General features: G+C 45.6%; 1 protein-coding gene across 1 annotated transcript in view; it reads left to right on the forward strand.

Moving 5' to 3' along the window:
* Positions 1 to 23,673, forward strand: part of LOC138279125 (vomeronasal type-2 receptor 26-like) — a 157,389-nt gene that overhangs the window by 19,478 nt on the left and 114,238 nt on the right. Inside the window, exon 2 of the mRNA XM_069219374.1 lies at positions 10,273 to 10,564. Coding sequence (XP_069075475.1) covers positions 10,273 to 10,564 — 292 coding nt within the window. The remainder of the gene's footprint in view (positions 1 to 10,272; positions 10,565 to 23,673) is intronic.

Genomic DNA, 23,673 nt, shown 5'->3' on the forward strand with positions numbered 1-23,673 from the left:
GAGGGCATTCATTCTGGTCAGGCTGTCCTTCAGCGAACCCTGCATTCTCTGGCCTCAGCACTGATGGCAGCCATTGTCCCTGTGTCTAGCCTCCCCCCTCCAACCTCCTCCACCCAGACCCAATCCCCTGTACCCCAGCCTATCCCAAGCACACCATCAGACCAGCATGCACACACCTCAACCACAAAAGTAGCTCAGGCAAACATAGGCACCACACAACCCACAGGCACACACACAAGCATCACCCACGTGCAGACACAGCAACATCCACTGCCTCCACTGTGTCCCCCTCCTCGTCGTCTCCCTCCTCCCTCCCAGTGTAGTCTACACTCTCACCTGCATGCACTACATTTACAGGCACTAGGACTCGCACCAGTACACCCAGCACCACACCCCGCTCACCTGCACTCACCACCTCCACTCCCATTTACACGTCCCCTGTGTCCTCTCCCAGTGTGTCTGTGACGCCCCCTCCCAAAGTACACCAACGCGGGCACCCACACACCCAACATCCATCCACCTCACGACAGCCTCCAGTACCTGCACCTGCATCCAAAACACCTAAAGTGACACCTCCTACAACCACCTCTTCTTCCTCCACTCCCAGACCCCCTCCAACTACCCACCCCAGTGTTCGTCAGAAATTGTCCCTGTGTAAAGTTGACCTTTTTGCCCCCCCCTCCAATTCATCAGTCCTGTTGTAGCGCCTCAGCCAAAAAGCCTCCAATACCAGTGGTGCCTGTTCAAGGTGTGTGGAGTGCACCGGCCACCAGGGCAGGCAGTGTGACCCGGAGACAAGGCACTGGCAGCCCACGCCCTGTAAAGGCTCTGAAATTGGAAAGTGGCCGACGGAACCCTGTGAAGACTCCTGGAGGCAAAACAACTCACAGGGGCTCCAGGGGGATTGCAGAGTCAGCTGTGACTCCTCCAAAGGTGGGGAAGGGCCAGAGGAAGTCTGCACAGCCTAGTGTGAGCAGCACAGCGGAGAAGGGGGCATCCTTCCCGGCGGTCAGGACGCCACCGCCAGCACCGTCGTCACTGGTCAGGAGACCACTGCCACCGCCGGAGTCAGTGCCCAGGAGGGCCCAAGTCTCGTCACTGGTCAGGAGACCACTGCCGGAGTCAGTGCCCAGGAGGGCCCAAGTCTCGTCACTGGTCAGGAGACCACCGCCAGAGTCAGTGCCCAGGAGCTCCAAAGTCTTGTCACTGGTCAGGAGACCACCGCCAGAGTCAGTGCCCAGGAGGGCCCAAGTCTAGTCACTGGTCAGGAGACCACCGCCACTGCCGGAGTCAGTGCCCAGGAGGGCCCAAGTATCGTCACTGGTCAGGTGACCACCGCCGGAGTCAGTGCCCAGGAGGGCCCAAGTCTCGTCACTGGTCAGGAGACCACCGCCAGAGTCAGTGCCCAGGAGCGCCAAAGTCTCGTCACTGGTCAGGAGACCACCGCCAGAGTCAGTGCCCAGGAGGGCCCAAGTATTGTCACTGGTCAGGAGACCACCGCCACCGCCGGAGTCAGTGCCCAGGAAGGCCCAAGTATCGTTACTGGTCAGGAGACCACCGCCACCGCCGGAGTCAGTGCCCAGGAGGCCCCAAGTATCGTCACTGGTCAGGAGACCACCGCCGGAGTCAGTGCTCAGGAGGGCCCCGGCTGCCACAGCCCTGCTGGGCAATGAGGGAACGTCATGCCACACACCAATGCCCAGTCCAGAGAACGTCATGCCACACACCAATGCCTAGTCCAGAGAACGTCATGCCACACACCAATGCCCAGTCCCGAACCGCCATGGCAAAGCACAGCTGAACAGTCCAGAACCGCCATGGCAAAGCACTGCTGAACAGTCCAGAGACTGCCATGGCAAAGTACCTCTGAACAGTTCAGAGACCGCCATGGCAAAGCACCGCTGAACAGTCCAGAACCACCATGGCAAAGCACCGCTGAACAGTCCAGAACCGCCATGGCAAAGCACCGCTGAACAGTCCAGAACCGCCATGGCAAAGCACCGCTGAACAGTCCTGAGACCACCATGGCAAAGCACTGCTGAACAGTCCAGAACCGCCATGGCAAAGCACCGCTGAACAGTCCAGAACCGCCATGGCAAAGCACCGCTGAACAGTCCAGAGACCGCCATGACAAAGCACTGCTGAACAGTCCAGAACCGCCATGGCAAAGCACCACTGAACAGTCCAGAATCGCCATGGCAAAGCACCGCTGAACAGTCCAGAGACCGCCATAGCAAAGCACCGCTGAACAGTCCAGAACCACCATGGCAAAGCACCGCTGAACAGTCCAGAGACCGCCATGGCAAAGCACCGCTGAACAGTCCAGAGACCGCCATGGCAAAGCACCGCTGAACAGTCCCGAACCGCCATGGCAAAGCACCGCTGAACAGTCCAGAACCGCCATGGCAAAGCACCTCTGAACAGGGCATGCGCCGGGGAAGAATGAAAAGGCCGCCACATCAAGCATCGTTATCCCATGGGCAGGTGGGACAGTGACGGGACAGGAACTTCCACGGGGAGACTAATCCAGTCTGGGCACCAGTCCCCCTCCAGAACCAGTGGAAGCTGTTATCTACTTTGGAAACTGTGGCTTTGCACTCCCCAGGATGGAATAGTGGGCAAGCCACCCACTATAGAGACTTGAGAGACTGTGGCTTTGCACTCACCAGGATTGAACAGTGGGCAAGCCACCCACTGTAGAGACTTGAGAGACTGTGGCTTTGCACTCCCCAGGATTGAACAGTGGGCAAGCCACCCACTGTAGAGACTTGAGAGACTGTGGCTTTGCACTCCCCCGGATAAAGCAGTGGGCAAGCCACCCACTGTAGAGACTTGAGAGACTGTGGCTTTGCACTCTCCAGGATTGAACAGTGGGCAACCCACCCACTGTCGAGACTTGAGAGACTGTGGCTTTGCACTCCCCAGGATAAAGCAGTGGGCAAACCACCCACTGTTGAGACTTGAGTGACTGTGGCTTTGCACTCCCCAGGATACATCAATGGCATGGAGCCCCGTCGTGGATCTGGCTTTGTACTCCTCCGGCTTCCGCCTTCCCTCCCCCTGAGGTGCCTGACAGGTATCTATTGTGGGCCTCGCCCGTGCATTTTTGGACTAGTGGTGCACGGACATTTCTATGTGCATATCTGCACTACTTCTCGGAATGTATATACTTTTGTATGATTTTCTAATATATCTGTATATTTTTGAGACATGTATATTGATACATTACAATGTTTGGACTGATTTTGTTTTGTCTTTGCATTCTTCTGGGGGGTTGTGGGTTGTTACTGTGATTTTTGTGAATGCATTGGTGTGTGTGTTGTAATATGCGAGGGTGGGGGTGTTGCGTGTGTGTCCCCCTAACTTTTGCCTCCCCCCTCCCCTATGTCATAAGTGCAGTACTCACCGTTGTCGTTGCCGGCGCAGCTGTTGGTCTTCGTAGATGAGTAGGAATACAAGGGCTGGTAGGATTTGGAGTTCCGGCTCCATGCTATCCTCCTTCCTCGTGGGATGTGTTCATGTGAGCGTTTTCCCATTGCAGTAACTGTTTCCGCCGTGTTTTTATCCACGGAGAATCCGCCCCGGAAAAGGTGGCGGATTGGCGGGTTGTGATACTATGGGTGGTACATTGTCCTCCGCCTGTCTGTTGGCGGTGATTGCTGCACTGCTTGTCTGTACCGCCGTGGCGGGCGGTGTGTTAAAGTGGCTGTCTTTGTTGGCGGTTTCCGCCAGGGTCATAATTCCCTTTTTTTGTCCGCCGGCCTGTTTGCGGTATTACCGCACCTTTAACACCGTCCGCCAGGGTTGTAATGACCCCCATAGTGCCTCTGCTTGTCATTGTATATATTAGACTAATGTAACTGAGAGAAACGGAAGTGACCTGAGTGACCATGGCTTACCTGAGAAACCAATTATATCATGCGCTCGGCTGCCCAGTCATCCCTGCCCTTGGGTAGAGGTGAGGCACTGCTAGTTAGCTGGAGCAAAACCCGGATTGGAGCAACAGGTGTGATTCTGCACCTCAGAATCCAGTAGTCTCATTAGAATAATTTAGCCTACGCGACAATGCTGAGTTGAGATATTAAACACAAGAACAGGATCCCATCACTGTGCACAAAAATGTGGGAAAGTGGATTATTAGTAAGGGCAGTTCGGAACCTCCACCTAGTACTTAGCCACAAACTCATATAGGGGGTGATTCTAACCCTGGCGGTCGGTGTTAAAGCGGCGGCCAACCCGCCAACAGGCTGGCGGTAAAAAATATGGAATTCTGACCCTGGCGGGAACCGCCAACACAGACAGCCACTTTAACACTCCGCCCGCCACGGCGGTACAAACAAACAGCGCGGCGGTCACCGCCAACAGCCAGGCGGCAGACAATGTACCGCCCACACTATCACAACTCACCAATCCGCCACCTTTTCCGGGGCGGGAGCACCGCCGATAAAAACACGGCGGAAACAGACTACGAACGGGAAAACGCACACCACTACGCACTCCAGGAGGAAGGAGGACAGCATGGAACCCGAATTAAACATCCTACCTGCTCTCGTCTACCTTCTCATCTACCACGAGTACGAAGTCCGGCGCAGACGACAACGGTGAGTACTGCACCTACCACACACGGGAGGGGGGAGGACGAAAGGTTACGGGCACACACATATGCGACCCCCACCCCCCCCAACTATGTACAAACCAATGCAGAGCAACAAGTCACAGTGACACCACCCAAACACCCCTGAAAAATGCTAGGACATAATCAAAATTGGAATAAATATTTATGTACCAAAAAGCTCCTGAAAATTGTCGTACAACCATGAAAGATATTCACAAGAAAATAAATGACATACACATCAGTGTATAACTGAAGTAACAAGTCCTGCACATCCTACGAATTCATCATGTCCGTGGGGCAAAGTTTTGAGAAACAAGGGCAAAGCCCACACAGGAGACCTGAGTCCTTTGGAGAGAACACTGCAGGGGCATCAGATGTAAAAACTACAGGCACCTCAGGGGGAAAGGAAGGGGGGGGCACCACAGCCACATGAGTCCACGACGCCAGATCCACGAGGAGCCACCATGCCCACTGTACCATCCTGGGGAGTGCAAAGCCACAGTCTCTCAATGTCTCTACAGTGGGTGGGCTGCCCACTGTACCATCCTGGGGAGTGCAAAGCCACAGTCTCTCAATGTCTCTACAGTTGGTTGGCTGCCCACTGTACCATCCTTGGGAGTGCAAAGCCACAGTCTCTCAATGTCTCTACAGTGGGTGGGCTGCCCACTGTACCATCCTGGGGAGTGCAAAGCCACAGTCTCTCAATGTCTCTACAGTGGGTGGGCTGCCCACTGTACCATCCTGGGGAGTGCAAAGCCACAGTCTCTCAACTCTCTACAGTGGGTGGGCTGCCCACTGTACCATCCTGGGGAGTGCAAAACCACAGTCCATCAGGTGGATGACAGTCTCCACTGGTCAAGGAGGAGGCATGGTGGGCACAGTGAACCATAAACAGTGATTGAGACGGCGGTGCCCAGCGGAGCGGTGCTTGAGACGGCGGGGCCCAGCGGAGCGGTGCTTGAGAAGAAGGGCCCAGCGGAGCGGTGCTTGAGAAGAAGGGCCCAGCGGAGCGGTGCTTGAGATGGCGGTGCCCAGCGGAGCGGTGCTTGAGATGAAGGGCCCAGCGGAGCGGTGCTTGAGAAGAAGGGCCCAGCGGAGCGGTGCTTGAGAAGAAGGGCCCAGCGGAGCAGTGCTTGAGAAGAAGGGCCCAGCGGAGCGGTGCTTGAGACGGCGGGGCCCAGCGGAGCGGTGCTTGAGATGAAGGGCCCAGCGGAGCGGTGCTTGAGCGGCCGCAGCGGTATTGTGGCGGCCTTCTGACCGGCGGTAAGCAGCTTTTACCGCCGAGGTCAGAATGACCCCCATAATGTCCAGTCAAGGTCTCAATAAATCAATCCATGCTCAACCCTTGGTAGTTTGGCCGACAAACAGTTAGGCTTATCTTAGAAGACAAGAATATAAAGCATTTAATATCAACAAAACAGTAAATAAGTAAAACACAACACACAATAAAAATCCAACACCAATTTATAATAATAGGAAATATTTGTATCTTTGAAACAACACCCAAAAACAATAGTCTAATCTAGGAAAACCAAAATATGATCCTTTAAAGGTTAAATGTACAATGATGCTTTCTAGAGTCTAAAAATGAAAAGCACCAGCCACGGACATCTGGTCGCACTTGACCAGGGCAAAGTCAAAGATTAAGGCTGAGATGCAGCCCAAGTCAGATATACTGTGTAGAAGGCCATGTCAAAACTTTACTTTCGGACTTAGGGCCTGATTTAGATATTGGTGGACGAGTTACTCCATCACAGTGGTGATGGATATCCCGCCTACCCAAATCTAAATACCAATATATCTGGGCCCAAGTCTTTTTACTGTAGCTTTTTCTCTGGTTGTTGAGTGAGATTGTGTTGTAATGCATAGTCAGCTTGTCTTAGTGGGAAATCCCAGTCAACTCCTGGAAGTCTCACTGACGGGAAAAAGCTCAGCGCTTCAGCAGGACAAACCTGAAATTCAGGTCGGGTTGGGGCTCAATGACTCCAGTGTGACTCTCCTCGGTGGGTCAGTCACCTAATAAAGCTTTTTTACAAATGTGCCTACATTTCCTACCACATACAAAGAACATACAGGTAGGTTGTCAGATCTGATTATAATCATGCCTACTTTACATATATCTTTTTATTCAGATACTCAAACACCCACTCACACAACTATACAGCCACTCATTCACCCAGTTATAGAACCACACAATCGCTAATATACCAACTCAGAGACCCACACAGCCACTGACACTCACATTTGCACATCCATAGAGCCATCACACATGCACTCATACTCATATACAGATATTTACACACCCTCTCACATACTTTCCTACACACTCACATAGGCACTCACAGACACAGCCATTGTTACACCCAATCATAGACCCACAAGTTACTCAAACAACCACTCACATACCTACTCACACATGCATACATCTACTCATAGACTGACTCACAAAAACACACAGTCACTGATATACTCACTCAGAGACCCATACAATTACTCCCACTCCCAGACCTATACAGCCACTCACACTGAGATGCAGCCACTCACATACACTCTCACATACCCTCAGACACACTCACATATGCAACGACCAACACTACCATTGTCACACCCACTCACAGACCCACAAAACTACTTACACACTCACTCATGTACCCATACAGCCACTCACACACCTACTCACACACCCATGCAGCCACTCATACACCCTCTCACAGACCTCTGACACACTCACATTCAGAGACCCATACTGCTACTCACACATCCACTCAAACTCCCATACAGCCACTTATACACTCACTCGAAGAACCACACAATCACTGATACACCCACTCACAGACCAATACATCTACTTAGCCACCTACCCACACACGATACAGCCACTCACATACCCTCTCACATATCCTCTGACACACTTAATTACACACTCACAGACTGACACAGTCATTCACAGACTGACTCACCGACCCATACAGCTACTCACACACCCAAAAGCCACTCATACAATCCCTCACAGAAATACACAATGACTGATACACCCACTCACAGACCCATACAGACACTCACAATCCCTCTCACATACCATCTGACACATATACACTCCTAGAATGAAACAGCCTTTCACACAGCCACACGTGTACCAAGACAGCTACTAAGGTTATGCTATAACAGTGTCTAAAGTTCCTGTGGGGAAATCAACGGGGAACCCCTTTTTGTCTCTGTCCCAGCTTGACATAGCAACCAAAAATGTTCCACGTGCAAACTAAGCAAAAGGAGCACTTTTATTAGAAAATTTCGTGGAAATTCATCAAGCCGCGTCAAAGTTATTAGCAATAGAAAAAATGCTTTTCCTGTCAGTGACAACAGTAATGTTTTGAACTAAAAAAGCACAGAAATTTACCAGTGATAGTTAGCAGCAAAACTTTAACTTGCACCCCTGCAACATACTGCTTTTGACTTCACTTAGCACTCATTACAAGTTTTATGAGATAATTTTTGACATCACTGATGACATCTCAAATGACATTGATGACATACATCCCTGATGACATCATTGAGTCCATCATTCAAGGACTGTGGTAGTTTTGTGAATAGTTTACCTAATGGTGGGTAACTCCATCTGAGTCTTTTCTAAACTAGAAATTTGTTAAACTGACTTCTCAAGTGAATGCACTTCCGTTTCCATTCTTTGACATAGTTTTATGTTTAAGTCTTGATGTTCCATTTTATCTATACTACCAAGATAAACAATGTCCTGGTTTTTCAAATGAAACAGTTCTGAGTTAAACTATCTACACTCATCTAATGTTGGCAAGAGATATGCAATCTGTTCACAACATTTTTATGTCACATTGCTTGAGCAGGAGACTTTGGCCCTCATTCTGACCTTGGCGGGCGGCGGAGGCCGCCCGCCAAAGTCCCGCCGTCAGGTTACTGTTCCGCGGTCGAAAGACCGCGGCGGTAATTCTGACTTTCCCGCTGGGCTGGCGGGCGGTCGCCTTCAGACCGCCCGCCAGCCCAGCGGGAAAGAGGCTTCCACGATGAAGCCGGCTCGGAATCGAGCCGGCGGAGTGGAAGCTGTGCGACGGGTGCAGTTGCACCCGTCGCGTATTTCACTGTCTGCGCAGCAGACAGTGAAATACATGTAGGGGCCCTCTTACGGGGGCCCCTGCAATGCCCATGCCAGTGGCATGGGCACTGCAGGGCCCCCAGGGGCCCCGCGACCCCCCCTACCGCCATCCGGATCCCGGCGGTCGGACCGCCGGGATCTGGATGGCGGTAGGGGGGGTCGGAATCCCCGCGGCGGTGCAGCAAGCTGCGCCGCCGTGGAGGATTCAATGGGGCGGCGGTACACTGGCGGGAGCCCGCCAGTGGTGCCGGTCCGACCGCGGCTTTACCGCCGCGGTCGGAATCCCCATTGGAGCACCAAAGATTACATCAAACTCAGTTCTGAGTACTTCTTCCATCCTGAGGTGAATAAAAGCTAGCAATAAATTCAACACCATGCAAACATCATCAATAATTTAAACATTCAATTTCTTTCTCTTCCTGACCACTAACATACAGAAGTGTTGGTTTAAATGTAATACCTGAACTTACAGACTTTTCATATACAAGTCCATGTTTAATTGATTAATTATTTGTTCATACTGTAGTAGTTGTTCTTCATTAAGTAGCCCTACCAATTTCCCTGTTTGCAGCATTTCAAATGCCATAATTTACAGAAAAGCATTCCTGATTTAATTGACAGATATCATTCGTTATACTGTTCACATTTAAGCATGTCAGCATTCCTACACAAGTGACTTTTTTAAGGATACTCATATTTATATAAACTTATTCGTGAATTTCATATTGAGATTTAACTCCCATTTGGTAGCTGGGTTTAAGTTTTGAACAGTACTGTACTTTATTGAATTACGTTTTATTATTTATACATTGTATGGTACAAACATATAGCACTGAGTATGAGGGCAGAAGGAGAGAGTGGAAAGTATTCCTATAAAGAGGTGGGGAGAGGAGAAAGAGTCATGGAGGGAATCCAGTCAGTATCTTACACCAAGTACAATTGCAAGAAACACAAGACTTTAGTGCAGTCCAAAATCACACTAAAGTGATGAGTCTCTACTGCACCCTACTATACCATGCACACTGTGAAACACCCACTTATGCTTGCTATAGCTTGTTCACTGTGAAACAACTACTTATGCTTGCTATACCTCACTCACCATATAATGCCTACTTATACCTTCTATATACATTGCCCACTATGAAACGCCTGCTATAACTTGAACACTATGAAACCCCTACATACATATACCTGCTATACCTTGCACACTATGAAACACCTACTTATGCTTGGTATACCTCACTCACTATATAATGCCTACTGATACCTGCTATACCTTGCACACTATGAAATACCTACTTATGTTAGGAACGATGCAGTGAGTGTTCAATGAGTAACTGTCTGCAGGCGGAGCAAGAAGTATGTTTTGTTTTCTTTCCACATAACAATGTAACAACACTTGAAATGATTTGGAAACACCCCTATACACAACCACATCAGAAGTGCACAGACTGTACCCAAAAGATGAATGAGTTTGCCACACTGGTGCCTTCATCTAATGGTACTAAGTATCTGTTTGTGTCACTTTCAGACCTACCTTTCGCTTTCTTCGACACCCCTTGGCTCTTATCTTTGCTGTAGAGGAGATCAACAGAAACCCTGAACTCTTACCAAACCTCACACTGGGTTACCAGATTTATGACTCTTGTGCCAGTGAGATGAAAGCTCTTCAAGGCACTATGAGTACATTCTCACATAAAACAGAAGCAGTTCCAAACTACAGCTGCCGTAAGAAGAACACACTGTGTGGGTTCATTGGAGACTTCTCTTCAGCAACAACCTTACCAATGGCTCAACTTGTGGGAGTCTACAGGTATCCACAGGTAGGAGATGCTGATGACTTTATAAGTTTAGTAGTTAGAGTAGTTTCTGTTTAACTGAGATAGAACCTCCCAGCAGCATAAAAGCATGTAGGAACAGATTGCAAATCTGCACATGTTAAAGCTAGAGGCAATCAGATTCCATTGTACCATGGGTTAGGATCCTGTTGTCAAACAAGTGCCTTTATTTAGCGCTTTTTGAACTGTTAACTTGATATCATGCGGTAACTACTACGCACTGTAGAGTAGCAAAGGGAAGTTCAAAGTGTGGAAAAATAACAACTTTTGTCAGAGCTCACCAAATCCACAAATATTGTGTCAAACACTGGGCAACCAAATAGAAGATAAAAAAATATATATTACTTTTTTTTTAACTCTAGCTAATAATAATCTTTATTTCAGCAGTGCGCTGTAAAAGATAAATAAAAAAACACAGCAATAGAACATTAGTATACACAGCAGCAGTCTCAGATCAAATATACATTGAAATACCAGTGAAATCGAAGGATAAATAGCCATAACACATTCACAAATAACTAATAGATCCAGAGCACAAGTTTCTCAAAGAAAATGTTGAAAAGCAAGTGACCAAGAAATAAAACTTTGAGCAAACATACAGCAGTTTGGCATTAGGGGCAGAATTAGCAGCCAGCTCCCTATATTAGTGAACTCCTGATGTGCCATCAGACTCAAGCAATGCAGCACCAAAACGGTACAATCAATGTGTTGGATTTAAAGTGGGACAGTTATCGGTGCTATTTTGCTTCTTTTGCACCACATTGTAAATGGGAATTTGGAGACCTCACAAACAATAGGTTGGCTTGGGTCAATTTTTTAAATTCTGTAGGCCTCCAGATGCTGGCAGGTCCCAAGATTCCTACACACAGGTACAATCCACTTTCTTCTAGACTCACTATAAGCATAGCAGATGAAAAAGACGTGGACATCAGTTTCGTTATGTCCACCACATGAGTGACAGGCCTGATTTTTGGCGAACTTTGCATCTGCCCATTTAAGGGTGTATGAAAATAAGGGCAAAGTGCCAACCCTAAACTGCACATACAATCTCCTAGCCAATCTTGGTTCAATTTCATTCAAACATTTTTTAGATTATAAAAGTCTTTATTAGATATAAAATTGTTGGTCTGTGGTCCTAATGTAGAACTAGACAGCATCAGTTTTAAAACATAAGATGTATATTTTTTTAAGACCACTGGGATCGTCCTACAAACTGCCCCTCCCCATACTCCTGCCCTTGATCTGACATGCCTTAACCAGTAAGCACTGTAGAGTAGCAAAGTCAAGTTCAAACGTGCAAAAAATAATACCTTTTGTAGGAGCTCACCAAATCCACAAATCTTATCGCAAAATTGGGCAACCAAATAGAAGGTAAGAATCTTTTTAAGTATTTTATTCCATTTTTTCAAATATTGCAGTACATAATCATGTAAATATTTAGTTGAGTATATGCTAATTTCATGTTTTAAGTTTGTAATAAGTTATATAAATTGTATAATGTTAAAAATATTTTTTCTATATATTTATGGAACTATGGGCCAGATTTATTTCTGATTCACAGAATCTGGCTGTTTGCAACTGCTAAAAAACATGCTGGTGTGTACTAAAGCCCTATTTGCAATTTGGTAACCTATTCCCATATCATAAATAGGGTCTGAGATTTGGTATTAGGAAGGGGTGTGTTAGGACCAAAATTCTGTCACAAAATATTTGCAGTTTATCATAAACTACAAGAAGGTGGTAACCCTTTGGCAAACGTGAATATGGATGAAAATATTCTTTTAAGAGCAGGCAGTCATCCTATTGACCATTGCCTACTCTTAAAAAAAGAAAACTTTTCATTTTTCTTTTTGAAACAAATTCTGTTTCCCTTTAAGGAAAACCAGCTGCATTTCAAAAGAAAAAAAAAATGTTTTATTCAAAAAGGAATCACAGACATGGTGGTCTGCTGACCCCAGCAGTCTACCATCCCTGTGATATTTTGCCATTCCCAACAAATTGCAATTCGCGACCTTTTTCATGCATATTAATGGGCTAGGCTCATTTTAAATCCCCTGGGAATCACTAAATGTGTTTGAGACACATTAGTACATCAATGTTTGTGATTTTCTGATTGCGAATCACAGATATTCGTGATAAGGAAATCACAAACATATTTCTTGGTGTACCTAGCTCCATAGTTTGTGTTTATTCATTTGGTAGATATGTAAATTATTTTGCTTTAGCTTTGGGTAGTGACAATTAAATCTGACCTCTCTAAAGTTTAACATTTTCCCATCTGTTGCTTATGCTGGTGTTAGAATAGCAGTCCTCACGCCTCCAAAATTCAACACAATCCCGACTGTGTTCATGTGTGATTGGTAATAGTAAATGTGAAACCACCACAGGAAAGAAGGTAAAATTGAATTACATTATTTCAAAAATGTTTAAAATATAAAAAAATAATGTAATGTTAACAATTTTAAAATACATCATAATTATTATTCCATTATTAAATCTATCAACATAATTTTCCAAATGTATACATAAATGTGACTTCTTGAATAAACTATAATTAAATTAATTTTAATTCTATATATCACTTTCAATAATAAATAATGCATAATAAAACATATGTATATGTTTTTACTTTATGTGGACATTTTTAATGTAAACTTCAACAAAATATTTAGTTAAATTTGATATATTTAAATTAATAAATATCTATTTCAAAATTAAGTGAATAACAGCATAGATTTTATCTCTTTTGTTCTAAATGCAAAATAAATATATGTAATTTATTTATACAATTATTTAACATATAAACATCTTAAATAATGTATTATACAGTTTAAGAAACATTTTACATTTTCCCATAAAGAGATGGTAAAATGAGTTAAAAAAAAATTATGTTAACTTTTTTTGTAAGTTACATATTTTGTAAAAGTTGAATAAAAGAAGAAATGCTATGTCAGTTTAGAATTACATTTTCATTTAACCTAAATACATTTTTTAACTTATATTTCAGAATTTTAGATAAAAAATAAATTCTACCCTATTTTGTATTCATTATTTATTAAAAGTGATTATAGAATTAATAAAAAAAGTATTTCTATTTTGTTAAAATGTAATCTTTCACTAATTTTAAATGCCATAACGTTTGTTGAAATATTGTACAATTCAATAATACATTTTTTATTTATTTTGTATTTTGATATATATATATATTTTATGCCTTTAAAATATATGTATTTATATTTAGTTCTTTAAAATAATAAAGCCTTCAAGCCCACCATAATAGGCCATAACTGCCATTAAAAGTCCGCTCCAGCGTTAAAGGCCTAAGCTGAAGGCGAGGGCCTTTAACAAAGGAGCAAGCATTTAACAAATGGTATATTTCACTACGGAGGGCTATAAGGCTATTAAAACATTCTGCCCGCTAGGGCAGAGTGTTCTAATTAAAAAATACAAAACCCTGTTGGAGCCCAAGGGGGTTGAAATCACATATCTTGCTGTGAATGTTCTACAGCTAATAGCGCACGCAGGGCCATGGCTCTGAACTGTTGACCATTCACAGCAAGATCTATGAAACAGGGCTGAAGTCAGACCTTGGTTCTCCCTTGGGCCGGAAAAACTCTTTTTTCTCATTCAGCCTGGCCAGGGAGATCCAGGAGTTGAGTAGCATTCCCCCTCTCTCCTTCCAAGGCTCAAGTGATTCTGGGAGGTGTGTGTTAGGAGGGAGGGGGAAGGTTCTGGAGTGCCTGCACCACAGCTCTTCCTTTCACTTCTGTAGGAGGCTGGCCTGGCTTGTAGTGGGTACCAAGGGGTACTTACACTCTGTACCAGGTCCAGTTATCCCTTATTAGTGTAGAAGAGGTGTTTCTAGCAGCTTAGGCTGATAGAAGGTAGCTATAACAGAGCAGCTTAGGCTGAACTAGGAGACATGCAAAGCTCCTACTATACCACTGGTGTCATATTCATAAGAAAACACAATACACAGATAAAATAAAAATAAAGGTACTTTATTTTTATGACAATATGCCAAAAGTATCTCAGTGAGTACCCTCAGTATGAGGATGCCAAATATACACAAGATATATGTACACAATACCAAAAATATGCAGTAATAGCAAAAGGAAGTAATGCAAGCAATGTAAAGTTACAGTAGATTGCAATAGGAGCACATAGGTATAGGGGCAACACAAACCATATACTCCAAAAGTGGAATGCGAACCACGAATGGACCCCAAACCTATGTGAGCTCGTAGAGGGTCGCTGGGACTGTAAGAAAACAGTGGGGGTTAGAAAAATAGCCCACCCCAAGATCCTGAAAAGTAGGTGTAAAGTGCACCTATAACCTTCAGAGAGCACAGAAGTCGTGATAGGAAGGCAGGAAGACCAACACCAGCAAAGCAACCAAATTGGATTTCCGGACCTGAGTACCTGTGAAACAAGGGGACCAAGTCCATGAGTCGGGATAATGTCGAGAATGGGCAGATGCCCAGGAAATGCCAGCTGAGTGTGCAAAGAAGCTGACACCGGATGGTAGAAGCTGTGGATTCTGCAAGAACGAAGAGGGCTAGAAACTTCCCCTTTGGAGGATGGATGTCCCACGTCGGGAAGAAGCTTGCAGAGGTGCTCCCGCGCAGAAAGACAATAAACAAGCCTTGCTAGCTGCAAGGGTCACGGTTAGGGTTTTTGGATGCTGCTGTTGCCCAGGAAGGACCAGGATGTCGCCACTTTGATGAGGAGACAGGGGGGGCACCCAGCAAGTCAGGGAGCCCTCACAGAAGCAGGCAGCACCCGCAGAAGTACCAGAACAGGTACTTGGAAGAGGAGTGAACCGGAGTCCACCCGAAGACACAAAAGGGTGTCCCATGACGCCGGAGGACAGCTCAGAAGGTTGTGCACTGCAGGTTAGAGTGTCGGGGACCCAGGCTTGGCTGTGCATGAAGGAAATCCTGGAAGAGTGTACAGGAGCCGGAGCAGCTGCAAATCACGCAGTACCCAGCAATGCAGTCTAGCGTGGGGAGGCAAGGACTTACCTCCACCAAACTTGGACTGAAGAGTCACTCGACTGTGGGAGTCACTTGGACAGAGTTGCTGAGTTCCAGGCACCATGCTCGTCGTGCTGAGAGGGGACCCAGAGGACGGGTGATGCAGTCTTTTGTTGCCTGCGGTTGCAGTAGGAGGATTCCGTCGTCCCACGGGAGATTTCTTCAGAGCTCCTGGTGCAGATAGGAGGCAGGCTACCCCCAGAGCATGCACCACCAGGAAACAGTCGAGAAGGCGGCAGGATCAGCGATACAAGGTTGCAGTAGTTGTCTTTGCTTCTTTGTTGTGGTTTTGCAGGCGTCCTGAGCAGTCAGCGGTCGATCCTTTGGCAGAAGGTGAAGAGAGAGATGCAGAGGAACTCGTATGAGCACTTGCATTCGTTATCTAAAGAATTCCCCAAAGCAGAGACCCTAAATAGCCAGAAAAGGAGGTTTGGCTACCTAGGAAGGAGGATAGGCTAGTAACACAGGTAAGAGCCTATCAGAAAGAGTCTCTGACGTCACCTGCTGGCACTGGCCACTCAGAGCAGTCCAGTGTGCCAGCAACACCTCTGTTGCCAAGATGGCAGAGGTCTGGAGCACACTGGAGGAGCTCTGGGCACGTCCCGTGGGAGGTGCAGGTCAGGGGAGTGGTCACTCACCTTTCCTTTGTCCAGTTTCGCACCAGAGCAGGGCTGGGGGATCCCTGAACCGGTGTAGACTGGCTTATGCAGAGATGGGCACCATATGTGCCCATCAAAGCATTTCCAGAGGCTGGGGGAGGCTACTCCTCCCCAGCCCTGACACCTTTTTCCAAAGGGAGAGGGTGTAACACCCTCTCTCTGAGGAAGTCCTTTGTTCTGCCTTCCTGGGCCAGGCCTGGCTGGACCCCAGGAGGGCAGAAACCTGTCTGAGGGGTTGGCAGCAGCTGCAGTGGAACCCCGGAAAAGGTAGTTTGGCAGTACCCGGGTCTGTGCTAGAAACTCAGGGGATCATGGAATTGTCTCCCCAATGCCAGAATGGCATTGGGGTGACAATTCCATGATCTTAGACATGTTACATGGCTATGTTCGGAGTTACCATTGTGACGCTGTACATAGGTAGTGACCTATGTACAGTGCACGCGTGTAATGGTGTCCCCGCACTCATAAAGTCCGGGGAATTTGCCCTGAACGATGTGGGGACACCTTGGCTAGTGCCAAGGTGCCCACACACTAAGTAACTGTGCACCCAAACTTCACCAGGTGAAGGTTAGACATATAGGTGACTTATAAGTTACTTGAGTGCAGTGGTAAATGGCTGTGAAATAACGTGGACGTTATTTCACTCAGGCTGCAGTGGCAGACCTGTGTAAGAATTGTCAGAGCTTCCTGTGGGTGGCGAAAGAAATGCTGCAGCCCATAGGGATCTCCTGGAACCCCAATACCCTGGGTACCTCAGTACCATATACTAGAGAATTATAAGGGTGTTCCAGTATGCCAATGTGAATTGGTAAATTTAGTCACTAGCCTGTTAGTGACAAATTTGGAAAGCAGAGAGAGCATAACCACTGAGTTTTTAATGAATCTCCTGTAATACCCAGTGAGGCCTAAGAAGGCTCTCACCTGTGTCTGTGTTGTAGGGGGAACCCAATCCATGATTGTCTGGATTTTCCCCTGAAGTGGTGCAATCTGTTCTCCACCTACCAGGTGTCCCAGATAAACCACCTTTCCGTGCCCTATCTGGCACTTTGAGGCCTTGATAGTGAGGCCTGCCTTTTGCATGGCCTCCAAAACTTTCCAAAGGTGGACCAGGTGCTCATCCCAGGTGGAGCTAAAGACATCTATATCATCTAGATATGCTGCACTAAAAGCCTCCAACCCTTGCAGGACTGTGTTCACCAACCTTTGAAAAGTGGCAGGTGCATTTTTCAAACCAAAGGGCATCACTGTCAATTGGTAGTGCCCTCCTATAGTTGAAAATGCAGTTTTAGGTTTAGCATCCTCAGTCAATTTGATCTGCCAATACCCTGCAGTCAAATCAAAGGTGCTTAGATACTTGGCAGATGCCAGTGTATCAATGAGCTCATCTGCCCTGGGTATAGGGTGAGCATCAGTTTTTGTTACCTGATTGAGACCTCTGTAGTCTACACAAAACCTCATCTCCCTTTTTCCATCTTTTGAGTGAGGCTTTGGTACAAGCACCACAGGACTCGCCCATGGGCTTTTGGAAGGTTCAGCCACTCCTAGATCAAGCATTTTCTTCATCTCTTGTTTTATGCAGTCCCTGACATGGTCAGGCTGCCTATAGATTTGACTTTTGACAGGCAAGCTGTATCCAGTATCAATTGTGTGTTCACACCAGGAAGTTGTTCCTGGCACAATTGAAAAGAGGTCAGAAAACTGTCCAAGGAGATTTATGCAGTTGTCTTTCTGTTCTGCAGTAAGACAGTCTGCCAAAACTACTTCCTCCACTAAAGCATCAGATTCAATGGTGGAAAAGAGATCAGGGAGAGGGTCACTCTCTTCTTCCTGTCCCTCATCTGTTGCCATGAGCAGGGTGACATCAGCCCTGTCATAGTAGGGTTTTAGGTGGTTGACATGAATCACCCTAAGGGGACTCCTGGCAGTGCCCAGGTCTACCAGATAGGTAACCTCACCCTTCTTTTCAACAATGAGATGGGGTCCACTCCATTTGTCCTGGAGTGCTCTTGGAGCCACAGGCTCCAATACCCACACCTTCTGTCCTGGTTGGTACTTGATCAGAACAACCTTCTGGTCATGCCATTGCTTCTGGAGCTCCTGGCTGGCCTGAAGGTTTTTACTGGCCTTTTTCATGTACTCTGCCATTCTGGATCTTAGGCCAAGTACCAAGTCCACTATGTCCTGTTTGTGAGCTTTTAAAGGTTGTTCCCAACCCACTTTCACAAGTGTTAGTGGACCTCTTACAGGGTGTCCAAAGAGGAGTTCAAAGGGGCTGAAGCCCACTCCTTTCTGTGGTGCCTCCCTGTAAGCAAAAAGGAGGCAAGGTAACAGGACATCCCATCTCCTCCTGAGTTTTCCAGGGAGTCCCATTATCATACCTTTGAGAGTTTTATTAAACCTCTCCATCAGTCCATTAGTATGTGGATGATAAGGAGTGGTGAATTTGTAGGTTACACCACATTCCTTCCACATTGCTTTCAAGTATGCAGACATAAAGCTGCTACCTCTCTCTGATACAACCTCTTTAGGGAAACCCACCCTGGAAAAGATTCCCAGGAGGGCCTTTGCCACAGCAGGAGCTTGCTGATCCATTTGCTGTTATTTGCAGTATCTGAGTCTTTTTCTGGCAGTGCTGGTGTCACCCAAGACATAGATATATGATGATTGTATGGGTATGCGTGTGTATTGATGCAATGGTGGAGTCATGGCATTGTGTACTGTTAGGTATCGTAAGTATGTCATATTGTGTTGTCCAATGTGTGCATGTATAGTGTTAGACTTGTCCCCCTGAAATGGATTATGGACACATCTAATGTGTGTCAGCTTGGCGTTTGTTTGTGTAGACATGGAGTGTGCAGAGTTGTGGTACCTTTTATTAAATTTGACTGTGCATGGGTCCATTTCTCTGTGTACACCTTGCAGCTAGTTCCTGTAGATGAATGTCCCAGGCAGTTGGAGTTGTATGCACTTTGTTGAATTGCACTTTCACATTGTACAGATAGGCATACCATTTGAGTCTGGTTCTGTTTGTCTCTGTGACACATGCAGGTCCATTTTCTGTTCACACGTTGTTTGAGGGGGCCTATACAAAGTGATATGTGTCAGTGCAGCATCCTTCCCTGAGTGCTCCTGATGCAGCCTTCCCTATTGTGCAGGTATTATGAGCATGTTGCTCTTTTGGTATTTGTCTACCTGTCTATTGTACATGCCATTTTCCTTCCATTGTACTGTGATGGGGGTGAAATGTGTGTACATTGCAGGACTGTTTTATGTGAGTGATGTTTGTGTTCTATGACACATCCATACAATTATGTATTTTATGTCACAACAGTCCATGGCCTGTGTGGAATATGAGTATGTGAGTTGTATTTGTATATGTGATGTTGGTGTGCTGTTTGTGATGTGTGAGACAATGTTGTGTGGAGTTCACTGTCCCTGTGTCTGAGATGGTCAGACGTGTGTTTTTGTGTGATGTTGCGTTGCAGTGTGTATAATGTGCCCAAAGGGGGCATATTGTGTCTGCGGTTGTGTGATGGTTTATGTGGGTTTTCTGAGTCGGAACACAATGAGAAATGTACATGTCGCCCATACTGTTCCCACCCCCATATGATGTTGATGATGGCGCGATAAGCTGATGTTGTGCTGTGCAGCACGTGTGTGTGTATACTTAAAGTTTGTGGCTTCCATGACAGCGTGGGATTTGTGCTCCTTCGAGGATCATTAGCAGTGGCAGGATGTGTATGATGGGCTCCATGGTGGCACTGGATGTGTAAAGCTGCCTGCAGGTGAGTGTGTCTCTTTATACTTCCAGTTACGCCTGCTGAGATGTGGTGGTTGGGCTGCCATGGTCGCATTGGTGGTGTGTCTGGCGGGGACGCAGGCTCTGCTGGCCTGTTTGTGCTGCTTTCTGCCTGCGGTGGTCTGTGCTGCCTGGCAGCGCTGGCGGGACCACGGTGGTCTTCACTCCATAAGCCATCATGACTCGTAACACAGCAGTCAATGCTACCAACCCGATTGAGCTCACTATGGAGGTCCCAGGACAGCCAACCTCGTAATGAGACCTTAAGTGTCAGCTCATATATGTTGTGAAATAATGACATTGAAGATCATAATTTAGAAAATGTAATTAGTGAGAGCTACCCCGTAAAAACACAGGAGTGAATGGAACACACATGTGTGATGTGGCAGGTGTGCCAGTCCAATAATCACTCTGCTAGCCCAATAAACACTTTGTTAATTCAAAGTATATGGAATATGTTCATATTATATTATAGACCCTCTTGCTGCTAAAACCAGGTAATGTGAAAAAGAGTGCCCTCTAAAGCTTCAATTAGTTCTATATGAACAAAGGCATTCTGCTGTTAGTTGTAAATAACCACCCACATTACACTCAACTATGTGCTCAAAAGTCTCATCAAGATTTTTCGTCGCTTGCCCTTCATTGAATTTAGTATGCTTTCCAAGTAACTGCTGTGAATAATGGAACATAAATTAGTTTATTAGCATAGCCATATCCTACCCAAGGCATGTTCTTTAGTTCACCGTATTGACGCTCATAGGAACTTCCTGTTTCTAATGCTGAGCTGTGCCCCCCCTCAGCTCTAGAGGTGAGAAAACAGTCTGATGTCCTCATCTGAAATGTATGATATTATCCTTACTCTTGGAAGGTCATCTCACCCATTCTCATGGTCTCAGACTTCACAAAAAGATGATGGGAGGAATGTGTGCATATATTTCTGCTTCCTTCTTAGGGAGGGTGGGGGAGATTGCATGGCACTTCCTAACTGAATGTTACCAATTTCAAATAAATAAATATTTTATTTAACATAACAATTTGTGTGTAGAACCTGCATCACATATCTGACCTCTCTGGACTATGCCTGCGATTTACACATATATTTATTCCCTATACTAGTGATATTTCTCGCACATTGTCCTCAAGAATTACCTGTCCTTAACAAAAAACACATATAGATGGGCATAAATAGTGACTGAAATCTCCTGCAGAGGTCCATATAACAAATGTCTAAAGTGAAAATGGGGTGAAAGGGGGCATGTTACAATAGTTCATTTCCATATACACACCCTCAATTGAAAGCCATAAATAGGCTATCCACCCTCTTTGGAATTTTCATTGAATGTGTGAAAGAACCTACACACATCAGGCATCTGTTTTGGTGTGACCTGTGTTACAAAGTCTATATCTTGTCAGGAAATGGACCACCTCTGAAGTTGCGGTTTACCCTGCTCAGTAAAGACCGCCAATATGATGTGTCTGAACAGTGAAATAAGTCCGAACTTAGTCCAACAAGTATGCACCGAAATTCCAAATGTACAGTAAGGGGAATTGATAAATGAATATTAAAGAATTGTTGGGAGGGAAAGGTGCCGAGATTGGTGATGGATGTTTACCCTTGCCCTGTGTGTTCTGGATCCATGATCACACGTGTGCACAATTGCAGACGCATGTCTCATGGAGTGCAGTCTATTTTGACAAGGATGGGCACCCAAAGGACAACCTGATAGAGCATTCCGTACTAATAATTTACCTGTACTTGGACGCTCTTTCGGCCGATGAATCTTTTGGCTAAGTGGGACTCTCTTCACCCGAGATCAGTCAATTTAATCAAATCAATAATCAATAACGAACGTAAGCAATGCCCTGATCAACATAACACTTAACAATTAATCCAGAATACATTTCGGCGAACCATGACCTTTCGGTCATGAATAACCACACCAGTTTATTCAAAGTTAATGAATTTATTTCCCTATATTAACAAAGCTAGCACAATATAGATGTGTCTCAACACCAAATGATAAACGTAAATGAACATTAATAGCTGTCCATAACGACGAAACAGGTGCAATCTATGCAGCATTTGAATAACAAGGCATTCGATGATAGCAATGCAAATCACTAAAACTATAATCTGTAATGAGCTAATTGCATACATTTAGTCAGCATAACAAGGTCTCAAATTGCATCGTGCAACAAAAGGAATCCTCATCTAACCTCAAATTAGCATCGGCATGTGGGACTTCATGCAAAAACAATTTAGCAACATTAATTTAGAAAAACTCCTAACTAGGGCTCTTATCAAAAATCAGCAGTTGGTTACCTAAAAGAAACACAATGCAATTGTACAATTTCCTTTCATATTTACCAATTACAATCAGCATTCAAGGAAGTCTTCGTCTCACAGGTACCGTTTCTCGATCAGCATGGGACGGGGCAAAGGGGCAGGGTGGACGGGGCAGTTGCCTCACGGCGGCAAGATAAACTACTACTTCATGCAAAGGGACAGATCAAAGTTAAAGTCTCTAGGGTAAGAATCATTTAAGTCTCTTTCTCTCGATTAGAGAAAGCATCAAAGTCTCTTTCAAAATGGCGTCACAGCAAGGTGGGCCATATTAGCTGCAAAATGGCTCAATGGGTGTGATGTCGGGTAATACCTACTTTCTTCTCGTGCACCTGGTTTAAATAGACAACAGTTCAAATCCAGTAGGGTCTTCCATTGGAGGGTTCATAGGTTGGCTTCAAATTGTCCAATCAAAAACAACAGTTCTCAAGCTTTTACTTAAGCATACATTATCCTTGGAGACGGGTACGCAAGTTGCAACATTTTATACCAATTAACTCATTTTCAGAGCTTCCATTGTCCGCACCTGCAGATTGACCTTGGAGCAAAGAGAAAAATGCCAGGCTGGCACGAAACCTTAAGATAAGCATGTGAACGATCTCAGTGGAAAAGTACAGCTTCAAGCAGAAATACACGTTTAATAGCACATTGGAAAAATACGAGCATCTAAACCGTGAGACCAGGCAACTAGGCCGAAGCCTCCATTAAAGTAATGCTAAGCTAAAACATTTCAAACAAGCAAATCATAGCACACGTTTATGATTATGTCGGATTAGTGCAATTCTAATACATCACGTTATATAAAGCACGCTTATAAATGTCGGCAACTACTCTGAGGGCACATTTTGTCCCCGTACAATCTTTATTAGTTCGGTTAAAGTCACTCTTGATTATTGCAGCACTACGTTTAAGCGTCAATAAATGAAAAACCTTTATTTCTGCGTCATCACCCTCGTAGTAGTGAAAGGTTAATTCCTTTGCCAGGACTTAAGTGACACAAGAATTGTGGTAGCAGCATACTGTGTAGTGATCAGTAGGAGTGAACAGGTCCTTTTTACCTATGTTACTCTAGTGACACCTACAGGTTGCCATATGTAAAGTCCCATTGCTGAGTGCTTAACTCACCCTTGGCCAACATAAGTTTGGTGTGGAGTGTTACACAAAACTTATGTGTACCTATGAATTATACAATACAGGGATGGAGCAAGTTTTGGATACAGCAACCAACTTCATTCAGGTTAGAGATTTTACAGTGT

This window comes from Pleurodeles waltl, chromosome 2_2 (assembly GCF_031143425.1).
Source record: "Pleurodeles waltl isolate 20211129_DDA chromosome 2_2, aPleWal1.hap1.20221129, whole genome shotgun sequence".
Taxonomy (NCBI): Eukaryota; Metazoa; Chordata; class Amphibia; order Caudata; family Salamandridae; genus Pleurodeles; species Pleurodeles waltl.